This window comes from Arachis hypogaea, chromosome 20 (assembly GCF_003086295.3).
Source record: "Arachis hypogaea cultivar Tifrunner chromosome 20, arahy.Tifrunner.gnm2.J5K5, whole genome shotgun sequence".
Taxonomy (NCBI): domain Eukaryota; kingdom Viridiplantae; phylum Streptophyta; class Magnoliopsida; order Fabales; family Fabaceae; genus Arachis; species Arachis hypogaea.
In genome coordinates this window covers 22,864,412-22,887,999 of record NC_092055.1, presented here as the reverse complement: position 1 = coordinate 22,887,999, position 23,588 = coordinate 22,864,412, and the positions used below count along the sequence as shown (strand labels likewise).

The following is a 23,588-nucleotide window of genomic DNA, read 5'->3' as shown; positions in this document are numbered from 1 at the left end:
CGCATATTTTCACATTTAGGTCCAAATTGGGGAGATAATACAAAATTATGCTATTTTGGTGCTTAAGTGTGAGTTTATATGATGAAATCCATCCAAATGAAGCTAAAATATATCGGAAAATATGGACTCATCAATCCACAACTGAACCGGCAAGTGCACTGGATCGTCCAAGTAATACCTCAGGTGAGTGAGGGTGGATCCCACGAGGATTGATGGACTTGGCAACAATGGTAGAATGATTGGCTTAGTCAGGCAAATAGAAAAAAAAATGTTGGTGGGTTTCAAAAGCATTAAACAATAAAATGAGCGTAAAGAAAGCAAATATGTGTTTGGTGTGAAAACAGTGAGAGAAAATAGTTAAAGTATCGGAGATGTTTACTTTTCCGGATTAAAGTTTCTTACCAACTATTTTAATAATGCAAGATTCATTCCATGGCAAACCGTAATTGACTAAACCCTAATGTCTTAATGATTTAGTCTCCTCTAACCTTCATCAAATGTCACCATCGTGGTCACTTAATTTCGATTAGAGGGTTAAGTTCAAAACGAGTTTATGGCTACAAAAACCTTAATTACCCAAAGCTAACATGATTATATATCACATATCCCAATTAGTTCATGTAATTAGCAATTTAGGAGGAATTTACTTTCAAGCTGTTGTTTAAGAGAGATAACTCTTTCAAGAATCACAAGAACGCATATAGAAAAAGGGTCAAACTTTTGTTCCACCCAAATTCATAGAATAAAGTATGAAAGTAATCCTTGAAACTGAATCAATACATTAATTAAAATCGAAAAGCAATAGTCTTAATCCATAGAAGATAAACAGAGCTCCTAACCTTAATCCAACACCCCTAAGGGGCATAAGCTTGGCATTGAACGCTAGCCAGGGAGCAAGGCTGGGCGTTCAATGCCCTCAAAGGGGCAAGTATTAGTGTTGAACGCCAGCCAGGGAGTACCATGGGTGTCCAACGCCCATCAAGGAGCAAAGCCTGGAGTTGAACGCCAGCCAGGGAGCAAGGCTGGGCGTTCAATGCCCTTAAGGGGGTTGGTAGCTCGAATTGGAAAAGCTTCAGCAGCAAGTGGGTCCCACAGATCTATACCTACCGCACCTACCACACCTACCGTACACTCAATCTTCTACCTTTTCTAAACCTTGAAACCACACCCTACTTTCCCTCTTTCCAACACACACTCTTTCCAACACGCTCATAAATCCCATCATAACTCCCACCAACCCCACCCACTTCAAATTCAAATCTTTCCCACCCATTCTTCCCTCCCTCCGAACCCAACCCCATCCCTACCCTATAAATACCCGCTCATTTACCCCTTCCCACACACACAAACACAACCCTCTCATCTCTCTCACTTTACATTCTACACAACACCCTTCCTCCTTATTCCCCCTCTCTCTTCTCTATCCACATTCCTCTTCTTCTACTCCTCTCTTTTTCTTTTGTTATTTTGCTCGAGGATGAGCAAAACTCTTAAGTTTGGTGTTGGAAAAGCTTTTCTTTTTGCTTCCTATTCACACTCATGGCACCCAAAGTCGGAGAATCCTCTAGAAAGAAGAAATGAAAAGCCACCACTTCTTCCTTCAAACCTTGGGAGACAGAGAGATTCCTCACCAAGGCTCATCAAGAACACTTCTATGATGTGGTGAAGCGCAAAAGGGTGATCCCCGAAGTACCCTTTAGGCTCAAAAAGAATGAGTACCCAGAAATCTAACAAGAAATTTGGAACAGAGATTGGGAAGTTCTAACCAATCTTATCCCGAAGATTGGAATATTAATGGTGCAAGAGTTCTATGCCAACGCTTGGGTCACCAAAAATTATGATACTAGTGTAAACCCACAGCCCAAGAACTGGTGCACCATGGTGAGAGAGCAGCTCTTGGATTTCGGTGCATGAAACTGGCTCTGCAGAATTTGCACAGATAGACCTGCAAGTATACTGGGTCATCCAAGTAATACCTCAGGTGAGTGAAGGTCGATCCCACGGAGATTGTTGGTTTGAGCAAGCAGTGGGCACCTTGCAAATCTTAGTTAGGCGGATAGAAAATATAGTTTGTCACGAAAAAAAACTCATAAAATAGATAAATAAATAAAATATTACTAGATAGACGAGAATTCAATAGTGATAGAATGGTTGAGGCTTCGGAGATACTTTGTCTTTCTGGATTAATTTTTTTTACTGTCTTCTTCAATAACCTTCTGATTCCTTCAATGGCAGCCGTAAGTGATTAACTCATGTCCTCTCATCAAGTTAACCTCCTCCACTATAGCAATCCACCATGTTGAGATGACTCATGTCTCCTCATTAAGCCACCTCTAGGTTTCTCACTGTAGCAGAAGATGAAGCTTGATGAGCGGATAATTTATACCCTTTTTGGCATTGTTTTTACATAGTTTTTAGTATGTTTTATTCACTTTTTATTATATTTTTATTAGTTTTTATTCAAAAATCACATTTTTGGACTTTACTATGAGTTTGTGTGTTTTTCTGTAATTTCAGGTATTTTCTGGCTGAAATTGAGGGACCTGGGCAAAAATCTGATTCAGAGACTGAAAAAGGACTGCAGATGCTGTTGGATTCTGACCCTCCTGCACTCGAAATGGATTTTCTCAAGCTCCAGAATTCCAATTGGCGCGCTCTCAATTGTGTTGGAAAATAGACATCCTGGGCCTTTCAGTAATATATAATAGTCCATACTTTACTCGAGATTTGATGGCCCAAACTGGCATCCAAAGTCAGCCTAAAACTTTCTGGCGTAAAGCGCCATAACTGGCACCAGAATTGGAGTTAAACGCCCAAACTGGCACCAAAGCTGGCGTTTAACTCCAGGAACAGCCTAAGCATGAAAAAACTTCAATGCTCAGCCCAAGCACACACCAAGTGAGTCCCAGAAGTAGATTTCTGCACTATCTGCACTTAGTTACTCATTTTCTGTAACCCTAGGTTACTAGTTTAATATAAAAACTACTTTTAGAGATTCATTAGAACTTATGACATTTTTACACTTCATTTGTATCTTTGACGACATGAGTCTCTAAACCCCATAGGTAGGGGTGAGGAGCTCTGCTGTGTTTCAATGGATTAATGCAATTACTACTGTTTTCTATTCAATTACGCTTGCTTCTATTCTAAGATACTCACTCGTACTTCAATATGGAGAATATGATGATCCGTGACACATATCATTACCCTCTACCCTATGAGCGCGTGCCTGACAACCACTCCGTTCTATCTGAGCTCAACGCAGTCATTGGGCGACAGCTTGAGTGCGTATCTCTTGGGTTTCTAATCCACGGACTGAGTCCGGAGGTTAGAACCTTCATGGTATAAGCTAGAATCATTGGCAGCATTCCTGAGATCCAGAAAGTCTAAACCTTGTTTGTGGTATTCTGAGTAGGATTTGAAAGGGGATGACTGTGACGAACTTCAAACTCGCGAATGTTGGGCGCAGTGACAGTGTGCAAAAGGATAATGGTCCTATTCCGACACTAGTGAGAACCGACAGATGATTAGCCATGCGGTGATAGCGCCTGATATTTTTCAACTGAGAGGATCATACAGCCTGCCATGGAAGGAAACCATGCATGTTTGGAGAAGAAGACAGTAGGAAAGCAAAGATTCAGATGACAGAGCATCCCCGGAACCTCAACCTGTTTCTCAGCATTAAATTACAAGTACTATTTATTTCATGTTATTTATTTTTCATAAATACAATCATTCTCATCATTAATCTCCTGACTAAGATTTACAAAATAACCATAGCTTGCTTCAAGCCGACAATCTCTGTGGGATCGACCCTTACTCACGTAAGGTATTACTTGGACGACCCAGTGCACTTACTGGTTAGTTGTACGGAGTTGTGAAAAGTGTAATCACAATTTCGTGCACTAAAGCTCTAAGCACTCCACTCCCCTTCGCGATCCTACTCAAGGTGCTACAGACAAGGCAGATCTTCCGAATTAGAAAGTGTTGCTTCTCTAACTCTAGCCTTAGCGCCACAGAGACCTCACGCACCCATAGTCAACGGGATTTCATGTCACATATCCAAAGTTTCTCATATGCTCTATTGGAATCCGTAGGGGTGGCAAAGCGGGACGTCCTGTCCCAACCCGCCCCGCCCCCGTCGAGGCCCGTACCATAAAAGGGGCGGGCTGGCCCGCCCTGCCAACTAAAATGGGTTCAAACTATTAGCATGCCCCACTTTATGGCGGATTGGCGGGCCGGCGGGCTAGCCCGCTTGACTCTTTTTTTTTTAAATAAAATTTATTAAAATTAATCAAAAAATAATAATTAAAAAATTAAATACAAATAAAAAATAGCCAAATTATAATATAAATTTTTTTACAATCTTTTTTTTTATTTTTAACTTCAATAAAATTATTTAATATAATATTTATCATTAGAACTATCTTTATTTAAAACATAAGTCACATAATTTAAGCATATTTACGAAATTGTAAAATAAAATAAATAAAGTTAATAACTAAAAGAAGAATAAAAATAAAAAATGAAAAAAAAAAGTGTTTGAAAATTATATAATTATTAATTTTGTAGTAGTAATCACTCTTTTATTTAATAAAAAAAAAAGAAAAAATAAAAATCCTTGGTCTGCTGGGCTGGCCCGCCCCGCCCTTTGACGGTGAACTTAAAAAGCCACCTACAGACGCTTTACGCCCAATCATTCCGGATAACGCTTGCATCCTCTGTCTTACCGCGGCTGCTGGCACAGAGTTAGCCGATGCTTATTCCCCGGATACCATCATTGCTTCTTCTCCGGGAAAAGAAGTTCACGACCCGTAGGCCTTCTACCTCCACGCGGCATTGCTCCGTCAGGCTTTCGCCCCGCCAAAACACGCAAATTTGGTAGTGCGGGTTTGGCAAATTTTTTTAATTTGGTGGGTTTAAAAATCTAACCCGACCCGCCTTTTTTAGCGGGTTTGGCAGGTCGGCCCGACGGGTTCGACCCGTTTTGCCACCCGCCAAAACCCGCAATGCAATCTCTAGCTTTAGTTCAACACTATCCAGGTCAGGAATCACACGGAACCCATGTAAAACAAGGGTGATTATCACGGGTCACCCTCAATTCATAAGATAAAGAACGACGTTGCATAAGAGAATGGAATCAGACATATTAAATTAGAATAGTAATATTATTGATCCATGAAACTCAGCAAAGCTCCTAACCTTAACCTTAGGAGGTTAGTGACTCATGCTTATAGAAAAATACAATGAAAACATAAAAGTGGGCAAGAGTTTTTTAACAAGGGTGAACTCTTGTCTATATATACTAATCTAATGACTAAGGATTACAGAAATAAGGTAAATTAAGTTGATAGTGCAAAAATCCACTTATGGGGCCCATTTGGTGAGTGTTTCGGCTGAGCTTGAGTGTCTCCCATGAGCTAGTACTCCTTAGGGGCATTGAACGCCACCCCTGGGCTCCCTTTTAGGCATTGGACGCCAGTAGCTCCCCTGTGGGCTCTGGACGCCAGGATTGGGGCTGGTGGCTGGCGTTGAATGCTAGTTTGGGGCCTTCATTTCTAAAGTAAAGTATGAACTATTATATATTTCTGAAAAGCCCTGGATGTTAGCTTTTCATAGCCATTGAGAGCGTGCCATTTGGACTTCTGTAGCTCCAAAAATGCTCCTTCGAGTGCACAGAGATCAAATCCTGACAGCTAGGGATGGCAAAATGGGTTGAACCCGTCGGGCCGACCTGCCGAACCCGCTAAAAAAGGCGGGTCGGGCTAGATTTTTGAACTCGCCAAATTAAACAAATCTTCCAAACCCGCATCGCCAAATTTGCGGGTTTTAGCTGGGCAGGGCAAGCCAGCTCGCCGGACCAAGGATTTTTATTTTTTCTTTTTTTATTAAATAAAAGAGTGATTACTACTACAAAATTAATAATTATATAATTTTCAAACACTTTTTTTCATTTTTTATTTTTATTCTTCTTTTAGTTATTAACTTTATTTATTTTATTTTATAATTTCGTAAATATGCTTAAATTATGTGACTTATGTTTATAAATAAAGATAGTTCTAATGATAAATATTATTTTAAACAATTTTATTGAAGTTAAAAATTAAAAAAAAAAAGATAGTAAAAAATATATATTATAATTTGACTATTTTTTATTTGTGTTTAACTTTTTTAATTATTATTTTTTGATTAATTTTAATGAATTTTATTTTTAAAAAAAAAAGTCAAGCGGGCTAGCCCGCCGGCTCGCCAATCCGCCATAAAGGGGGCGGACTAGCATTTTCAACCCACTTTAGTTGGCGGGACGGGCCAGCCCGCCCCGTTTATGATACGGGCCTTGGCGGGGGCGGGGCGGGTTGGGGCAGGCCGGCCCGCTTTGCCACCCCTACTGACAGCATCTGTAGTCCTTTCTCTATCTCTGAATCATACTTCTGCTCAAACTTCTCAATTTCAGTTAGAAAATACCTGAAATCACCATAAAATACACACTCAAAGTAGAATCCAAAAATATGAATTTTGCACTAAAACCTATGAAAACTCAATAAAGCTTAATCAAAACATACTGAAAACTATATGAAAATAATGCCAAAAAGCATATAAAATATCTGCTCATTAGATTTTAGCTCGGAAAGTGTGAGGGTGGTGCTCCAACTACCACAAATGCTAGTAGACCCACACTCTTATACTAGAAGGGTCAACACCGACCAAAGGTTGGACCAAGTGCTTGCAGACATTTGTGTAGAAGGAGCTCAATGGAGGAGGGATATGCAAGGCAAGCCTTACCAACTAGGAAGGCTTGACCTCAAGCCTGTAGCTAGAGGATGGTTGGAGTTCATTCAATGCTCCATCATCCCCACAAGTAACCGATCAGAGGTTACCATAGACCGAGCAATAATAATTCATTGTATTATGCTTGGGAATGAAGTGGAAGTACATGAGGTGATACCTCAAGAATTGTACAAGGTGGCTGAAAAGCCTTCCACCCAAGCAAGGCTAACATTCCCTCACCTCATATGTCATCTATGCAATTCAGCTAGAATTGTCATAGAAGGAGATATTCCCATTGAGGAGGACAAGCCCATCACGAAAAGAAGGATGGAGCATGTTAGAGAGCCTGCACACGCACCACAATAAGAGCCTGTACAGCCGCCTCCATTAGAAATCCCCGAGACTATTGGGATCAACTAAATACCTCAATAGGGGAGCTGAGCTCAAACGTGGAACAGCTGAGGGTGGAGCACACTGAGCACGCCACCATCCTCCATGAGATAAGAGAAGATCAAAGAACTATGAGGGAGGAGCAACTAAGGCAAGGGCGAGACATAGAGGAGCTCAAATACTCCATTGGATTCACTAGAGGAAGTCGTAGCCGCTGACACTAAGGTGGCCACGTTCCATTACTCCCTTGCTTATGTTAATTTCTGTTTTCCATTTGTACTTTATCTTGTTGTCTGTCTTCTATTTCTAGTGCATGATCATCTTTAGTATTTTATTCTTTCTTTACATTGTATCTTGGCTATAAACTTATAAATTATCCGATGTATTCATCACCGTGCTTAAAAGAAAAATTTATTTGAAAAAGAATAGTGAGATACATAAATTTTGAGTTATATCTTAAGACTAGTCCAACTATTTTAATGTGGTGGCCTTGCATTTACTTTTTGAATGTATGAATTAAACAATGCATATTTGATAGTGTAGTTAAGTATGTTGGCATTTGAAAGAATGATGAATTTAGAGAAGTATTATTGGTGCTCCGAAAAATCCAAAATATTGGTTCTTGAAGCAAGAAAAAGCAGCAAAAAGAAAAAGAAAAATAAAAAAAAAAAAACAAAAAGCTCAAAAGAAAAAGCTAAGAGCAAGGATCCAAGGCTTTGAGCATCAATGGTTAGGAGGGTCCAAATTGGCCTAAAAAGTTCAAATGAGCTGCTATCCCTAACTAAATGCTTGTGGTGTGAAGGTGTTAAATAAAAAGTTTGAGACTGAGCAGTTAAAGTCGTGATCCAAAGCAAAAGAGTATGCCTAAGAACTTTGGACACCACTGTCTGGGACTTTAAGCAAAGCTAAAGTCGAATCCAAAGGGTTCCCCCAGTTAAGTGTCTGTTGCGTTTATGTATCCGGTGATAATACGGGAAAACAAAATGCTTAGGGTCACGACTAGGCTAAAAAAGAAGCTATGTTCAAGAATCAAGAAAAATCAAAAGAAGAGAACCAATAATATCATCCAGATTCTAGTTCCAAGGGATGCCAACATTTCTAAGCTTCAAAGGAAAGTGAGATGCCAAAGCTATTCAGAAGTAAAGAGCCACTAGCCCCACTCATCTAATTGGAACTAAGCTCCATTGACAACTCTGAGACTTATTGGATTTTCCTCTTCCATTAATCCTACTTTGTTTTTGGTTGCTTGAGGACAAGCAACAGTTTAAGTTTAGTGTTGATGAGTGGATATTTTATACGCTTTTTGGCATTATTTTCTTAGTGTTTTCAGTACATTTCATTGAGTTTTAGTTAATTTTAATAGGTTTTAATGCAAAATTCACTTTTTGGATTCTACTTTGAGTTGTGGTGTTTTTGTTATGATTTCAGGAAATTTCTGGCTAAAATTGGCAAGTTTGGGCAAAGACTAATTCAGAGGCAAAGAACAGAGTGTAGATGTTGTCAGATCCTGACCTCTATGCATTTAAACGAGTATTTCTGGAGCTACAAAGATCCAAATGATGTTTTCTCAACGGCATTGAAAAGCTAACTTCCAGGGCTTTCCAGCAATATATAATAGTTTATACTTTTCTTTGAAGGCGACTGCCCATATTGGGTGTTGAACGCCCAAATCACCCCCTTTCTAGCGTTCAACGCCCCAAAGGGAGCAAGCCCAGTGTTGAACGTCCAAACCTGGCATTCAACACCCCAAAGGGAGCAAGGCAGCGTGCAAATAACCCTTTATTGGGCGTTCAATGCCCATTCCTCAAACCAGACACCAAGCTCAACCCAAAATACTCATCAAAGTGGGCCTAGGAGTGGATTTTCGCACCTTTAGTCTAGTGTATCATATTTCTGCACTTTTTCATTAGTAGATTAGTATATATAGGAGAAGATCACCCATGTTTAGGATCTTCTGCCTCATCTTCTTCTATTACTTTCGTTTTTTGTAAAGCATGAGTCACTAAACCTCCTAGGTTAAGGTTAGGAGCTCTGCCGATTCTCATGGATTAATAATATTACTATTTCTATTTCAATCTATGTTTGATTTCATTCTAAGATGTATCTTCGTTCTTCAATCCTTATGAATCTGGGGTGGAACTAGCGTATGACCCCTTGTTCTACATGAGTTTTTGCAAGTCTCGAGAGGGATAGCATTGAACTACAAGCTCGATTATATATCTCTTAGACGGCTAATCCACGTGTTCATTGGGGACATGGGAACATCTGTTCAGCCGAGCCTGGGGCGATTAGGGACTTTATGGTATAAGCCAGAATCATAAAGCTTCATTCTCCGATCCAGAAGATCTAACCTTGTCTGTGGCATTTTGAGTAGGATCACCAGAGATTGAATTGCTAGAGATTCATCCTCATTCAGATTGAATGACCATTAGCGTGGCATTTGATATGAAGCAAAGGAGGTTAATGACCATTAGCGTGGTGTTAATCACTTACAGCTTGCTATGGAATGAATCATTCATTATTGGAATAGACAGTAAAAAAAACTTAATCTGGAAAGATAAGGCATCTCCAAAACATTAATTGATTTCTCACCATTGTTTCTTCGCTATTTCTTTATTGTTTTCTTATTTATTTTATGCGCATTCAACAACAACCAATTAACTTTCTATTCGCCTGACTCAGATCTGCAGGATAATCACTGCTTGCTTAGTCCGACAATCCTCATGGGATCGACCCTCACTCACCTAAGGTATTACTTGCATATAGAAAAAGGGGTCATACTTTCGTTCCACCCAGATTCATAGAATAAAGTACGAAAGTAATCCTTGAAACTGAATCAATACATTAATTAAAATAGAAAAGTAATAGTCTTAATCCATAGAAGATAAACAGAGCTCCTAACCTTAACCAAAGAAGTTTAGTTGCTCATGGCTTACAGAGAAAACTAAGGTTCTTCCAAAAGTGAAATGTGCAGAAGAGAGAAGTCCCCCTCAAGGGTGGATCTTTTCCCTTTTATATCTAACATAATTTGATTTTAAACTAAAATAAAATATTCAATTATAAATCTAAAAGATTTTGTTTGTAAACAAAAAAAACTAAAATAAGATAAAAGATAACAATTAAAAGCTAAATCTCACTAAAGATGCTCTATTGGGTAAGCTTGACCCGTATTCTGGCATTTTTCTGGTGTTTAGCGCCGGCAATGGGAAGTTCTGGTGCTGGTTCTGTCCTCTTTGGGTGCTAAATGCCAGGCTCGGTGTTTAGCGCCAGAATTGGCAGTGATTCCAGAAAAAAAAGTATAAACAATTATATATCGTTGAAAATATCTGGAAGTTGGCTTTCCAACACCATTGGAACCGCGTCAATTGGACCTTTGTAGCTCAAGTTATGCTCGTCAGAATGCAGGGATGTCAGAATTGACAGCATCTACTTTCTTCCTTTGTTTTTGCATAAAACTCTGCCAAATTCACCCAAATTTTACCTAGAATAATAAAAACACCAAAACAACTCAAAGTAGCATCTAAAAAGAATTTTTGCACTAAAATATTATGAAACTAAATAAAATCTAATAAAAAAAACTAGAGAATGAAGGGAAAAAGGGTATAAGATGCTCACGCATTAGTGTGCCAAAGACGATAGTGTCAGATCGAGATTATCGTTTTACGTCAAGGTTTTGGGGAGCTTTTTAAAAAGCTTTGGTATGAGACTATGTCTCAGCATGGTGTATCATCCACAAACTGACGGATAGTCAGAAAGGACTATTCAGATGTTGGAGGATATTCTAAGGGCGTGTGTGTTAGATCAACCAGGAAGTTGGGGCCGTTACATACCATTGGTTGCATTTGTGTACAACAATAGCTTTCATGTGAGTATTAGAATGACTCTGTATGAGGCTTTGTATAGACGGAAGTACCAATCTCCACTGTGTTGGTATGAAGCGAGTGAATCAAGTGTGTTGGAACCGAATTTGGTAGCAGAGACCACTGAGAAGATCAACTGTGTTGGTATGCGGATCAGAGGAGAAAGCTGTTAGAATTTGAAGAGGGTGAACATGTATTATTGAAACTAAGGTTACTTCGACAATTGGGATTGATAGAGCGATCAAGACGAAGAAGTTGAATCCGAGGTAGATTGGACCGTTCGAGGTGTTAAGACGAGTCGGGCCAGTGGCTTATCAAATAGCCTTGCTGCCACACTTATCTAACCTACACGACATATTTCACGTGTCACAAATCCGTAAGTACACACCGGATACGACTCATGTGTTAGAGCTCGAATCAATTGAGTTGAAGGAGATCTTGACTTTTCAGGTCACACCAGTGAGGATTGATGACACTAGTGTGGAGAAGCTAAATGAAAAAGAAGTTCTGTTGGTGAAGGTAGCCTGGAAGAGAGCTAGAATGGAAGAGCACACTTGGGAGTTAGAGTTAGAGATGTGGAAGGATTATCCCGAGATATTCTCAGGTAATTCATAAATTTTGGGGACAAAATTTCTAATTTGGTGGGGAGAATGTAAGAACCGAAAGCTATTAACCATTTAATCAAAATAAAATAATAAATTAATTGTCCGGAATAGGTTCGAAAATTTAGACATCTTAATTTAAAAATTTAAAGGTGAGATTTCAATTCAGTGAATTTTTTCGAGTGGAAAAATGTAATTTTCTACGAAAAATTGCATAAAAACGCGAACTGGTAAATCAGCTGATAGTACCAGCTTAAGTCTGTCCAGTACAGCGAGTGAGAAAATAAAAACAGTAGAAAAACATAGAAAAAATATTTAGAATTTGAAAATCGGGTGCTAATTCTAAAGGTTTTGTCCCAAAGTTAGGCCAAACGAATCTAAAATGCTAAGCGGTTGGACCGGGCCCAAATTGGGCCCAAGCACAACATATATAAGAGTGTAAATGAAGCCATTTAGCTCATTAAACACACACACATTCAGATGCTAAGATGAGAGTGAAGGGAGAAGAGTGAACCCCATTAACACTATTCATCACCTCCTTCATTTGCTCATAACTTGAGCTACGGTGCTCCGATTTGCATATCGTTTGCGGTCACGCGTAGCTCTTGCTGAGCCCGTCATTTCTAGCTAAACAATGTGGTAAGAAATTCACATTTTCTTTCCCAGTTCTCTGCCCTAATAATTTCGTGATTTTAGGTTTAGTTATTGAGTATATTCTTTGATTTTGGTTATTTAGGGGTGATCTAGCATTGGATTATTGTTAGATTTTGCTCCTAATACTGTCAGATAAGGTAAATCACTTTAAAACACTTGTAGATTAGTGATTTTGTGAACCGTAGGATTGATTTTGGTATATTGCATGGTACTAAATTAAATTTGGTGATTATTGGAGTTGGTTTTGGCATTTGGATTGACTTTGGTGGCTGAAACTTTGTGAAAGCTTGTTTGGAATTATTTTTGGTGAATTGTGCGTGTTAAAAATTGGCCAAGGTATGGTTTCGGTTTTCTTTAGTTAATAAATAATGTTTCATGAAACTTAGGCTAGTGGACCTTAGGATAGGATTGAATTGATATAGGTTGTTGATGATTATTGTTGAGTGATGATAAATGTTGAGAATTTTGATGTTGATGATGATTGTTGTTGATTATTGAGATTAGTAAAGATTGATGATGATATAAAGATGAATAATGATTGTGATGAGTTGAATTTGTGCAAAATTGTTGATTTGTATGCTTGAATTGGGAATCATTGGATTTATTTATGAGTGGAGAAGACGGAATTTTGGGTAAAATAGGTGTGAAATTAGTTGAAAGGAATTGGAGGAGAAATTGTAGTGTGTAGTAGTATTTTCATGATGATTTTGGGTATTGTTGATTTGGTTTGAATTGGAATTTCGGAAAACTAGAGAACTTTGCAAGTTTTGATAAAATCTTATTTTTGATGAACTTTAACGAGCTATAACTTGGCCTTCGAATCTTCAATTTTAACGAAACTTAATTTAAATTAAAGTTGGGTCCAAGAGGTTTAAGACATTTGAAGAACGGATGTAAAATATTTTAAAACGAAAAACTTATGCGCGTTTGAAGTTTGATACGAAAATCTGAATTCTGAAGCAAACAACATTTTTCAAATGTTTTTCGGCATGCGTATGCGGACAATGCACGTGACGCGAGGATTGGCTGTTGCCAAGCACTCTTCCGTACACAGACACTGGCATAAGTATGTGAGTATGGCATTTTTACAGGCTTGCGTACGCGGCATGTTGCACGTGGCGTGAGCCACCCGTTCAATTTTGAGGACTCGCGTACGCGAATGGAGCATGCATACGCAACTTTGCCATATTTTAACCCATGCATATGTGGACAGGGGCGTGCATACGTATGACCCCTGTTTTGCTGAAAGCTTTTTTTTTACATTTTAACTATTTTCCTAACTTTCTAAACTTCTTTAATTACTCTTTAAGATTTCTAGCTAGTGATTTGGCTTGGAGACTAAAGAGGAAGATATGGGTAACTTGATTAAATATTTCTTTTGTTTATGAGTTTAGGAGATGGTGACTTCCGCTTGGGAAGTACTATGGATGGAATAGTTAAGTGAATTGGCGGAGTGCTATATTGACGATGAATTTGAGAATTGAGAACTGATGATGGTTTTGATGAGTTTGGAACTTGGAAATTAATGATTGTGGTTGATGAGATTGATCAGATGAGTATTAATAGACTTATGCTATATGAGCAGTGATAACTGAGATTTATTATATATTATTGATATACTTAGATTGATGAGTTGCTATGCGCCAGGCAAGGACGGTGGTTAATCCTGCTTGTCGAAGTTGCGGCGCCAGCGTAAGGACGATGGTTAATCCCGCTTACGTTGAGATGTGAGGTCTGAGACAGAGTATGCCGCTCACATCCTTTTGAGTCGCAAGAGTGTGTCGGGCACTATATTCTTGGATAGTGTACTAGGAACTATATCCCTGGGATACCAATTATTCGTGACCGAAAGGCGACATCTCAAGGGGATGTGTCGGGTTGGCAGTTGAACCGACAAGTGATATCACGGCCAATAGGATAGGCATTCATCATGTGCATCCTCTATTTATTTGCTTGCTTTGCCTAATTGCATCTTTTGCCTAAATGTATAGCATACTTGCTTGCTTCCTGAATTACTTGCTGTAAATGTATATTACCTGTGTTTTACTTGCTTGCATTTATCTGTGTTTTCTGCTGGGATTGAGGAGGCTCGGTAGGAGGTGGGGATGGGATCGCATGGAGGATAGGTTAGCGAAGGCTGTGGGACAGTGGTGATCTGTTAGAATTAGAAACCCCATAAGATAGATAACCATTTTATGGTTTAAGTTCATTTTAAGTTGAATCTTTATATTTCGGTTTGGAGTTCTAGGATTGCCTTTGGCGTCCCGAAACCTTATATCTTATCTATTGGACACTGTTACCATACTGAGAACCTCCGGTTCTCATACTATATGTTGTTGTTTTTTTCAGATGCAAGTCGCAATCGACCTCGGTGAGTTTTGCGGGATGGTGACAGAGCAGAGGATCGCTTGTTATCTTTTGTATTTTAGTTATTTCAATGTAATATCTTTCTCACTTTTGTATATTGCACTTGTTGCCTTAGAGGCTTACTTTGAGAGACAGGATGTTGCTGCGGATCATGAGGGGGTCCGGCACCCAAGAGCTTATCCACGTACTCCTATGACAGATACTAGTGCCAAGTCTGGAAGTCACGGAGGCACCCACCCACTGGCTCCCTGTTTGTGCGTAACACGAGGTGATACGCAACGTTTTGCAGAGTGATGGTGCACTCACCCCATGGCAAGTGGAAAGTACAAGTCTCCGGACGCCAGGGTTCCACGAATGCAGTAATTAGGGAGTTGTCAAACACAAAGTCTCTAAGTTGCACCATGTCGCCGAACCCATTCTCCCTCAGATAAGGGGATGATGGTGTCTGGTAGGGGTGTTCAAAACCGAACCAGACTGAACAAAACCGGCCAACCAAACCGAAAAAACTGAGAACCGAATAAATCGAAAACCGAAAAACCAAAAAAATCATATTTTGCTATTTTTTATGCGGTTTGGTTCGGTTTTCAGTTTTGATACTAAAAATCCTAACCGAACCGAACCGAACCGGTCAACTAAAACCAATAAAAAACCATTCCCCCCAACCCCAAACGGCCCAAGCCCAACCCATCAGATAACCTAACTCTTATTCTCCTAACCTAGCGCAGCCAAGAAACCCATTACCCCAACCCCTCCCAGCCCCCTCCCAGCAGTGCCTTCCACTCCCACTCAGTAACCCCCATTCTCCCAACCGCCTCCTAGCCCCGCCTCCCAGCCCCTTCCACTCCCAGTTCCGTGAATCAGCGCCTCCCATTCCTGCAAACCAGTGCCTCACAGCAACGCCTCCCAGCAGCGCCGGACCAGCCACCCAGTAGCGCTAGACCAGCCCCTCCCAGCACGCAGCACCTCCCAACACCGAACACCAGATATGGAGGATCCAAGTCAGGTATTAATTTGAATTATTTATGTTTCATGTTCAGTGAATTTTCGTTTGAATTTCTGGTAATTGTTAAATAATTTTATTTTGTTTGAATTTATGCTTTTGTTTGAATAACTTCTGTTCTTTGTTCAGTGTAATTTTGCTTTTGTTTGAATAATTTCTATTCTTTGTTCAGTGTAATTTTTTTGAATTTATACTTTTGTTTGAATAATTTTTGTTCTATGTTCAGTGTATTTTTGTTTGAATTTCTGGTAATTGTTAATAATTTTATTTTGTTTGAATTTCTGCTTCTGTTTGAATAATTTCTGTTCTATGTTCATTGTTCATTGTTCATTGTTCATTGTTCAGTGTTTCTGGGTTCTCTCACTCAGCGCCACGATCATCAGTTCAACCCACTCCCAGCACCTCCCAATCTCCCACTCAGCCTTCCTCCCAAGTCAATATGGACCCCGAGCCACCGATTCAGGTAATTTGAACTATTTGTTGTTTACTGGTGCATTGTTGATTTATTGCTGCTTGCTGTTTACTGGTGGGTGCATTGTTGATTTGATGAATTATTTTATTGTTGGTTTTGTTGCTGGCTTGCTAAAATCCAATGCTAAACCGTTCAAACTATATAGCTTGATTATGCATGATTAGGTAGAAGCTAAGTTGGGGATATGTATCCCACATATTGAGTATATGAAGTTTGTTATGTATCTATTTGAACATAATTTTAATATACAGAACATGGATGCTTTATGTTGTTTTCCTAACTCGTATTCTTTCACTGCAGATCTTCAATCTGCTTATTTGGGTTAAAGATCTCTGTTATTCTCAATCATGGCAACTAGTAAGCAATCATATATGCCTTCCCTACTTTAGTCTTCATTACTTGAACTCGTTTTTGTTTTTTTGAGATAAGATATTGAATGTATATTATTTCCTTGCAGGACTACAATTTGAGAATAATTGTAAAATTGGAGTGTTTTCTAAACTTACTAATGCCGATTGTTTGGTTGCCATAGGAGGATATGAAAACTTCTACAGGTTTTTATTCTTTTTGGATTAGTAATGAATTTAATTTTAGCTTATTTAAAATTGTCTTCAAATGGTTTGTTTTTTTTAAAATGGTTCTAATTTTAACTTATTTAAAATGCCCTTATTGTGTTTTGCTTCAGTTCTTACTTCTGAGTTCAAGTTTATATTTCTTTGATTTTCATGTTTATTAAGTATGGACATTTTAGCATAGGTGTATTGTGGTACTGTAATACTTTAATACAAACAAATAAAAAAATGTAACATTAATTTTAGCTATACTTTTTAAGTGTTATCATCAAAATATATAATCACCATGAGTCCATAATTATTGGAATAATAACTACCATAAAATTCACTTTAAAATATATATATATTAATTACATAAATTAAATCCTCTTACATTTAAATTTTTGCAGGAGTGTATTTGCCAAAGCTACGTGAGAAGCACAAGACAAACCCTCACCGTGCCATGGATGAGCTAATGAGCTCAGGAGAAGCAACCCCAAGACCTATTTTTAATCTCTTTTAAGAAATTTCATCAGCATCTGCCCCTTCTCCATAGTGATCATCATCATCCTTTTTCAATCTTTTCTTCAAGAGATGGTACAAATTTTAATGGGTTGGGTTCAGATTTAAACATTGGTGTTGGTATAGAGTTTAACATTAAGTATGTAACTAGTTATATATGTGTTATCCAAATTTGTGAAATTTTGGAAATATTGTTGGTCCTCTTTTTGAGAGAGATGATATAAACTTCGATACAATAAGAAAAGTGTTATTTCAGTTTGTCGATTTCAATGTTATGACTTTGCATAATAGTATGGTAGAATTTTTTGGATTTGATTGAAAAAACCAAACAAACCGAACCAAACCAAACCGATTTTAATTGGTTTGGTTTGGTTCGGATGACCTTGATAAAAAAACCGAACCAAACCGAATCGCACTTTAATTAGACAATTGGATCGGATGGCTTTTCCTTCAAAAACCGAACCAAACCGCACCGCGAACACCCCTAGTGTCTGGTGGTGCAATGTGTGACTCATCCGCCTAGGTAGTAGCAGGCGAGGCCTCTGTTTAAAAAAAAACTTTTAAACAACTTGAATTTCAAACTAAGTTATCTAGCATATTCAAATTTGGTATAAAAAAAATATAAAATTTGACTTAGATAAACAACACACCATAATAAATAGGATAAACACTAATTACGAGGTATTTTTTATTTATTTAAAAAAATGCCTAACAACACAGTGAACCAATAAATTAAATTAAATTAAATAGTAAATTAATTTTTACTATTGAAATCACTAACTTGAGAAAATTCAGGAGACAATCTTCATTCTTTACATTGTTAAACGATAATCTGTACAGGCGAGGCTACACTCGACCTCTTTTAAAGTGTTTAAACAGGTCAGAAGCCAATCTTGCTCTAACCGAGGTTCATGAAAGAATTTGCAGCACATATATAGGAGCATGGAGCTTATCCTCCAAAATTCTCCGAGCAGGATTTTTCTAGCTGAATTTACACAAAGACTACCATCAAAAGGTGAAAACTCGCAAAAACTGTCAGAAACACGCTCCAATAATACATATGCTAGCCGAGTTATTACACCACTCCAAGGTAAGCTGACCATTCTATCAATGGGAGATTGATATCCTCATACCTTTTCCTACTGCATCAGGATAGGTAAAATTCTTAGTTGTAGCAATTGACTACTTTTCCAAATGGATTGAGGCACAACCTTTGGCCAAAATCACATTCCAACAAATAGTTTCCTTTATTTGGAAGCATATTATACGCAGATTTAGTATACCTCATCATATCATTACTGACAATGGTCGCCAGTTTGTCGACCAGAAATTCACATCTTTTTTGCAAAACCTAAACATAAAACAACATTTTTCTTCAGTTGAACATCAGCAAACAAACGGATTAGGTAAAGCAGCTAATAAGGTCGTCCTACACGCCTTAAGAAAGAAACTGGATAATGCAAAAGGCCTTTGGGCTGACCTTATTCCAGAAATCCTATGGGGTTATAACACCACTACACACTCTACTACCAAAGAATCCTCATTCTGACTAGTCTACAGATCTGAAGCAATGATTCCTTTGGAGATCTCTCAATCCTCACTAAGAACACAAGCAACAGATCATGATGAAGCTCGGCGACTGGAACTAGATTTAATCGAAGAAGTCCGAGATATAGCCTCTGTCCATCATTGAGCAATGCAACAAAACATAGCTCAAAGGTACAATTAGAAAGTTCATCCTCGCTCATTTCAAGTTGGAGACTTAGTACTTAGAAAGACCGAACAAGCCAGACAACCTCCATCCCATGGAAAGCTTGCCACTAATTGGGAGAGGCCATTCAGAATCGTCGACGTCCTCGAAAAAGGAGCTTATAAGCTCGAATCATTAGATGGTACAATAGTACTTAGTTCTTGGAATATTTCTTCTTTAAATAAATATTATAGCTAAAAGACAGGGACAGGCTTGTACTCTTTTTTCTACTCACAAGATTTTTCCCAAAAAAGGATTTTGCTTGGAGAGATTTTAACGAGGCAAGCCGACCTGCACCTTTGTAATCAAAGGTCATATAATAAATCATTGCAGCAAATAAAGAGCCGACCTATATCTACTATCTACTTTCTCAAAACCTAGATCTACTTACAACTTTTACTGATCATATCTACTCTTTCAATACATATCACGATTAAATACAAATCCAACTATACCATAATCAGATTTACACCAACTACCTTCCAAACTATGACTATCAATAGTCAACAAATCTCAATCAAATACCAACACTTATCCATTCGAGATAATTGTTCAAATTTAAGTCGCATCATTTCCACATGTGCAACCAATCTAAACAAACCAACCAATCAAATACCAACACTCATTTTCCTTTTTTTTTAACAGCTCCACATCCTTATCACGACTACTCTTCTCCAGCTTGAACTCCTCATCTTTTTCAGCTAACTTTTTTTCCAAATCAAGAATCACAATTTCCTTCAATTTCAAATCTTCCTTAAGACCTACAGTTTCATCCTTTTTCAGTAATAATTTCCTATGCCTCTTCTCCTGACTTCGACCTATACTTGCCAGGCAGAAACCCAAAACCTACAACAAGAGGAAAAGATAAATATACACCGAGAACCACTAAGACAATTATTAGACAAAGATAACTATTTTTTACTTGAAAATATTGGTCAATACTCACATCCCCGACCTCCTCAATCAGTGCAACGTCAGATGATGGTTGCACCACCTCATTAGCAACCACATTAAAAGGATAGCTCTTCTTCCAAACCGAGGAACCATCCCTATCCTCGGCAAAGACATGCAGCTTCTCTTACTTATCCACAAAGGTTGTTAGTTCTTCCAGAGGGATATCCTTCCACCCTCTCAGTCATATCATCAACCAAATTGATCATATCGGCTTTTCTTTTCTTAAACACAAAGCTCTTATTTTTAGGAGGCGGTTGGTTAACCTCACCCTCTCCATCCACCTTCTCAAGGTTAGAAGAAGACCCTTCAAAATTTTTAGATTTAAGCGGAGCTCTCAAGATTGCAGCTGACACCCCAGGATATTTTCCACCTGCAAACCGAGCAAAAATCATTAAACAAACAACTAAAACTAACAATTTATTAAACAAACAGCACAGCTAGCTCTCACCAAGATAGTTCACCACAAAGGCTCTATCATTTTCCCACGGAAGCAAATCAAAAACAGATATCAAGTTCGACCTATCAACAACCTCAATAAGGTATGCAATTATACACTCATTGATCGGACTTATAGCTTCTAGACCCAAAATTTGTTGTGGTTCAGAACACCAAAACAAGAAAAACTTCTCCCCTAAATGCTCGTCAAGATAAAAAGGAAAATCCTCCTCAACACACTTCACTTTCAAAAATATTTCCTTAAAGTTTTTGAATGACGATTTATAAAGCTTAAAAATTGCAGAACGAGGCAAACTATTTAAATTTACCCAAACCCCCTTCGCCTGGAACAATGAGAAAAATAGTTCTAAAGAAGGCTTTATTTCCAGAAAATCCATTAATATTTGAAAACACCTCAAAAAACCCCAACCATTAGGGTGCAGCTGGAGTGACGCACAATTCAACTATTTTAAAATACTACATTCAAAATCTATGAACAGAAACTCCTCCAACACACAACTGTACATATAAAAATACTGAAAATGACTGTATTTATGAAAAACACGATCATCCCTTATGCATGGCAGCAACCCCACTTGAAACCCAAACTTCACTATTTTCAACACATTTATCTCACCCACATTGTCCCTATCAGTAAAAAGAGAAGCCCGAATCTTTACATTATCACTAACCCAATTATAGGAACCATCATCCTTAACTTTCTGCAACTCTTTCCCCTTTTTTCTCACCCATTTTTCTTTTTTTTCCACAACCCAATGAAAGAAGAAAGCAAAGAGTCAAACTTAGAAAACAGACAAAAACGATAACTAACCTCTTTTATTCATCTTCGGAACAAGTATAAACGGGACTGAAGTTGCTTTAATGAAACCTTTAGGATTCCAAATACAGTTCACTCACACGTTTATAAAATGCTTTAATTCTAAAATTAATTTGAACTGTTATTTCAATCTAAATCAACGGACAATAAATAACTTTGAAAATCGAAACCCACCTACTCTCAAATTTAATGACAAGACCCTTTTTTTTCTCCTTTTATTTTCTTTTCTTAAAAAGAAATTTCAAAATATCACTTTTAATTATTTTAAGATTATTTTGATAAAAACATTGAACTGGTTCATACCCTTATCAAAATCTTGAGTTATAATTCGATAGAAAAAGCTTAACCTATTTTATCAAAATACCACCAGGCCAAGTTTGGGAGCTGTGATATGACCATTATACATCGATTATAAAGTTATAACTCGGCCATAAATATTATAGATCAGTCATTAACAACTGCATCAAAACGTTAGATATGCTATTACTCTCCGACCATAATACCATTACTCAGAGATACAACCGTTACTTATCATTTTCTAATATAAAGAGAATGCTAAGAAAATTGTTCAATTCATTGTATTCGAAAAAGTTTAATACTCATTTACTTACTTGAGCGTTGAAATGCCTTTTAGAGGTATTCACCCTCTTATTTCCTCGCCACCGACGTATACCACATCCTGACGAAAAAATTATAAACATTATTCATCAAATGAGTTATACATTAGTAAAATCCCGTAAGAACAATAATTAATTTTAATTACAAATCAATTCCTTCGATAATAATTAAATAAATTATAGAAGGTAACTAACCTCTATTTACAAAAGAGTTGGCTAAAAATATTTTTTTTTAATTATATTTTTTTCTTAAATAGAATCGCTCTTACTCCGCGATATATAAAATAGTAATACCTAGCATTTAGCAAATTAGAAAACGATTTAATTCTCCTTACTTGAATAGTTGATTTTCATCCCGATGCTTCATTATTATGTTGTGCGTCGTTTTTGTTTTCATTTGAACTATTAATTAGAAAGGAAGGAATGAGAATAAAAAGCATGGAGGAAGAAGACCCCCAGTAGAAAAGACAAATGGACAGCGCCACACCCAAACAAACAATAAAATCCCCAAGTCATTCTTTCTCACACACGTCAACCCTCAAAGCATGAGCCCCACCCCTTCCTAATCATCATTTACCATAAATACTAAATGAAAGGTTAAATTATTCAATTAGTCTCTATATTTTGAATGAAATTATAAATTAGTCTTTACATTTTAAAAATTTATAATTGAGTTCTTAAAAAAAATTAAAATTTACAATTTAGTCTCTGTCATTCAAAAAGTGTTTGATTTAATAGAATATTCTCAACATATTCTCTAGTTTAAACATGTGAGCTGCACATGTTTGACAATAGAAATCAATTTGTAATTTTAGTAAAAGTATGGAGACCAACTATATAATTTAACTATTTGAAAATGACCAAAATCTTTCTAAACTATCTGAACCCACACCGCCCCTTCCTAGCTCTCTCACTCTCACTTTCTCACTTTTCAAAATGACACCCCAACCCCAACGCTCTCTATCTTTCACCTCAACTCACCATCGTCGTGCCTCTTGCCTCCGTCACCATGCCAAATTCACTAATAAATTGAGTTACTATTGTTATGTTGATTTGTTGCTATTTTTTCTTAGACATTGAATTGTTCGCTTTAAGCTTGTTTGGGATTGGAATTGTTCTCCTCCATTTATCGGTGTTCAGTATTGGGACTGAAAGAAAATAAAAAGTTTTCGGATGAGAGAGGCAAGATGGAGGAAGGAGGCGAGACCCGACTCGTGAGCACAAATGCGGTGGATCCGGCATGGCGACGGTGAACCGAGGTGAGAGATAGAAAGTGCTGGGTTTTGAAAAGTGAGAAAGTTAGAGTGAGAGAGTTGGGGAGGGGCAGGGTGGGTTCACATAACCTAGGGAGTTTTTGGTCATTTTCAAATGGTTAAATTACACGGTTGGTCCCCATATTTTCACTAAAATTATAAACTGGTTCCTGCTCACATGTTTAAAATAGAGAATATTCTGTTAAATCAAACACTTTTTGAACGGCAAGGACTAAATTGTAAATTTTAATTCTCTTTAGGGACCCAATTATAAAATTTTAAAGTGTAGGGACCAATTTGCAATTTTACTGAAAGTGTAGGGACCAACTGTGTAATTTAACCTAAATGAAAAGTATAGATAATCAACTAGGTAGGAAGGTAGAGGCGGTCAACGAGTCATAAATTTTAAGATTCAAAAAATTATTTTTGTACTCACACAAAATATGTGCCAGGGGTATTAATAGATCGGATCCGATCCACATATCCACGGTATTTGTCCGAAAATTGTGGATATAGATCCGATCAGATCCGATCCGCATATCTGTGTATCCACAA

The 23,588-nt window shown here is 37.8% G+C and overlaps 1 protein-coding gene and 1 long non-coding RNA gene across 3 annotated transcripts; both read left to right on the top strand.

Annotated features, from left to right (window-relative positions):
- The first annotated feature begins 10,924 nt into the window (after nt 1–10,924).
- On the top strand, nt 10,925–14,935 carry LOC140182998 (uncharacterized). The gene is made up of 3 exons (XM_072230987.1): nt 10,925–11,162; nt 11,428–11,622; nt 14,757–14,935. The coding sequence occupies exons 1-3, from the start codon at nt 10,925–10,927 to the stop codon at nt 14,933–14,935; spliced, it is 612 nt and encodes a 203-aa protein (XP_072087088.1).
- A 430-nt stretch (nt 14,936–15,365) lies between these two features.
- LOC140182561 (uncharacterized) lies at nt 15,366–17,479 on the top strand. 2 transcript variants are annotated; one of them, XR_011878379.1, is made up of 5 exons: nt 15,366–15,644; nt 15,987–16,104; nt 16,414–16,470; nt 16,571–16,667; nt 17,075–17,479. It is a non-coding gene; the product is annotated as an uncharacterized lncRNA (long non-coding RNA). The 2 variants fall into 2 exon arrangements; XR_011878380.1 differs by lacking the exon at nt 16,571–16,667.
- Nucleotides 17,480–23,588: the final 6,109 nt, after the last annotated feature.

Coding starts and splice junctions, on each gene's coding strand:
- LOC140182998 (XM_072230987.1), top strand. CDS start 10,925: ATGTTGGAGGATATTCTAAGGGCGTGTGTGTTAGATCAACCAGGAAGT. Junction 11,163..11,427: donor TGAGAAGATCAACTGTGTTG/GTATGCGGATCA, acceptor CTCATGTGTTAG/AGCTCGAATCAATTGAGTTG. Junction 11,623..14,756: donor TTATCCCGAGATATTCTCAG/GTAATTCATAAA, acceptor TTGTTGCCTTAG/AGGCTTACTTTGAGAGACAG.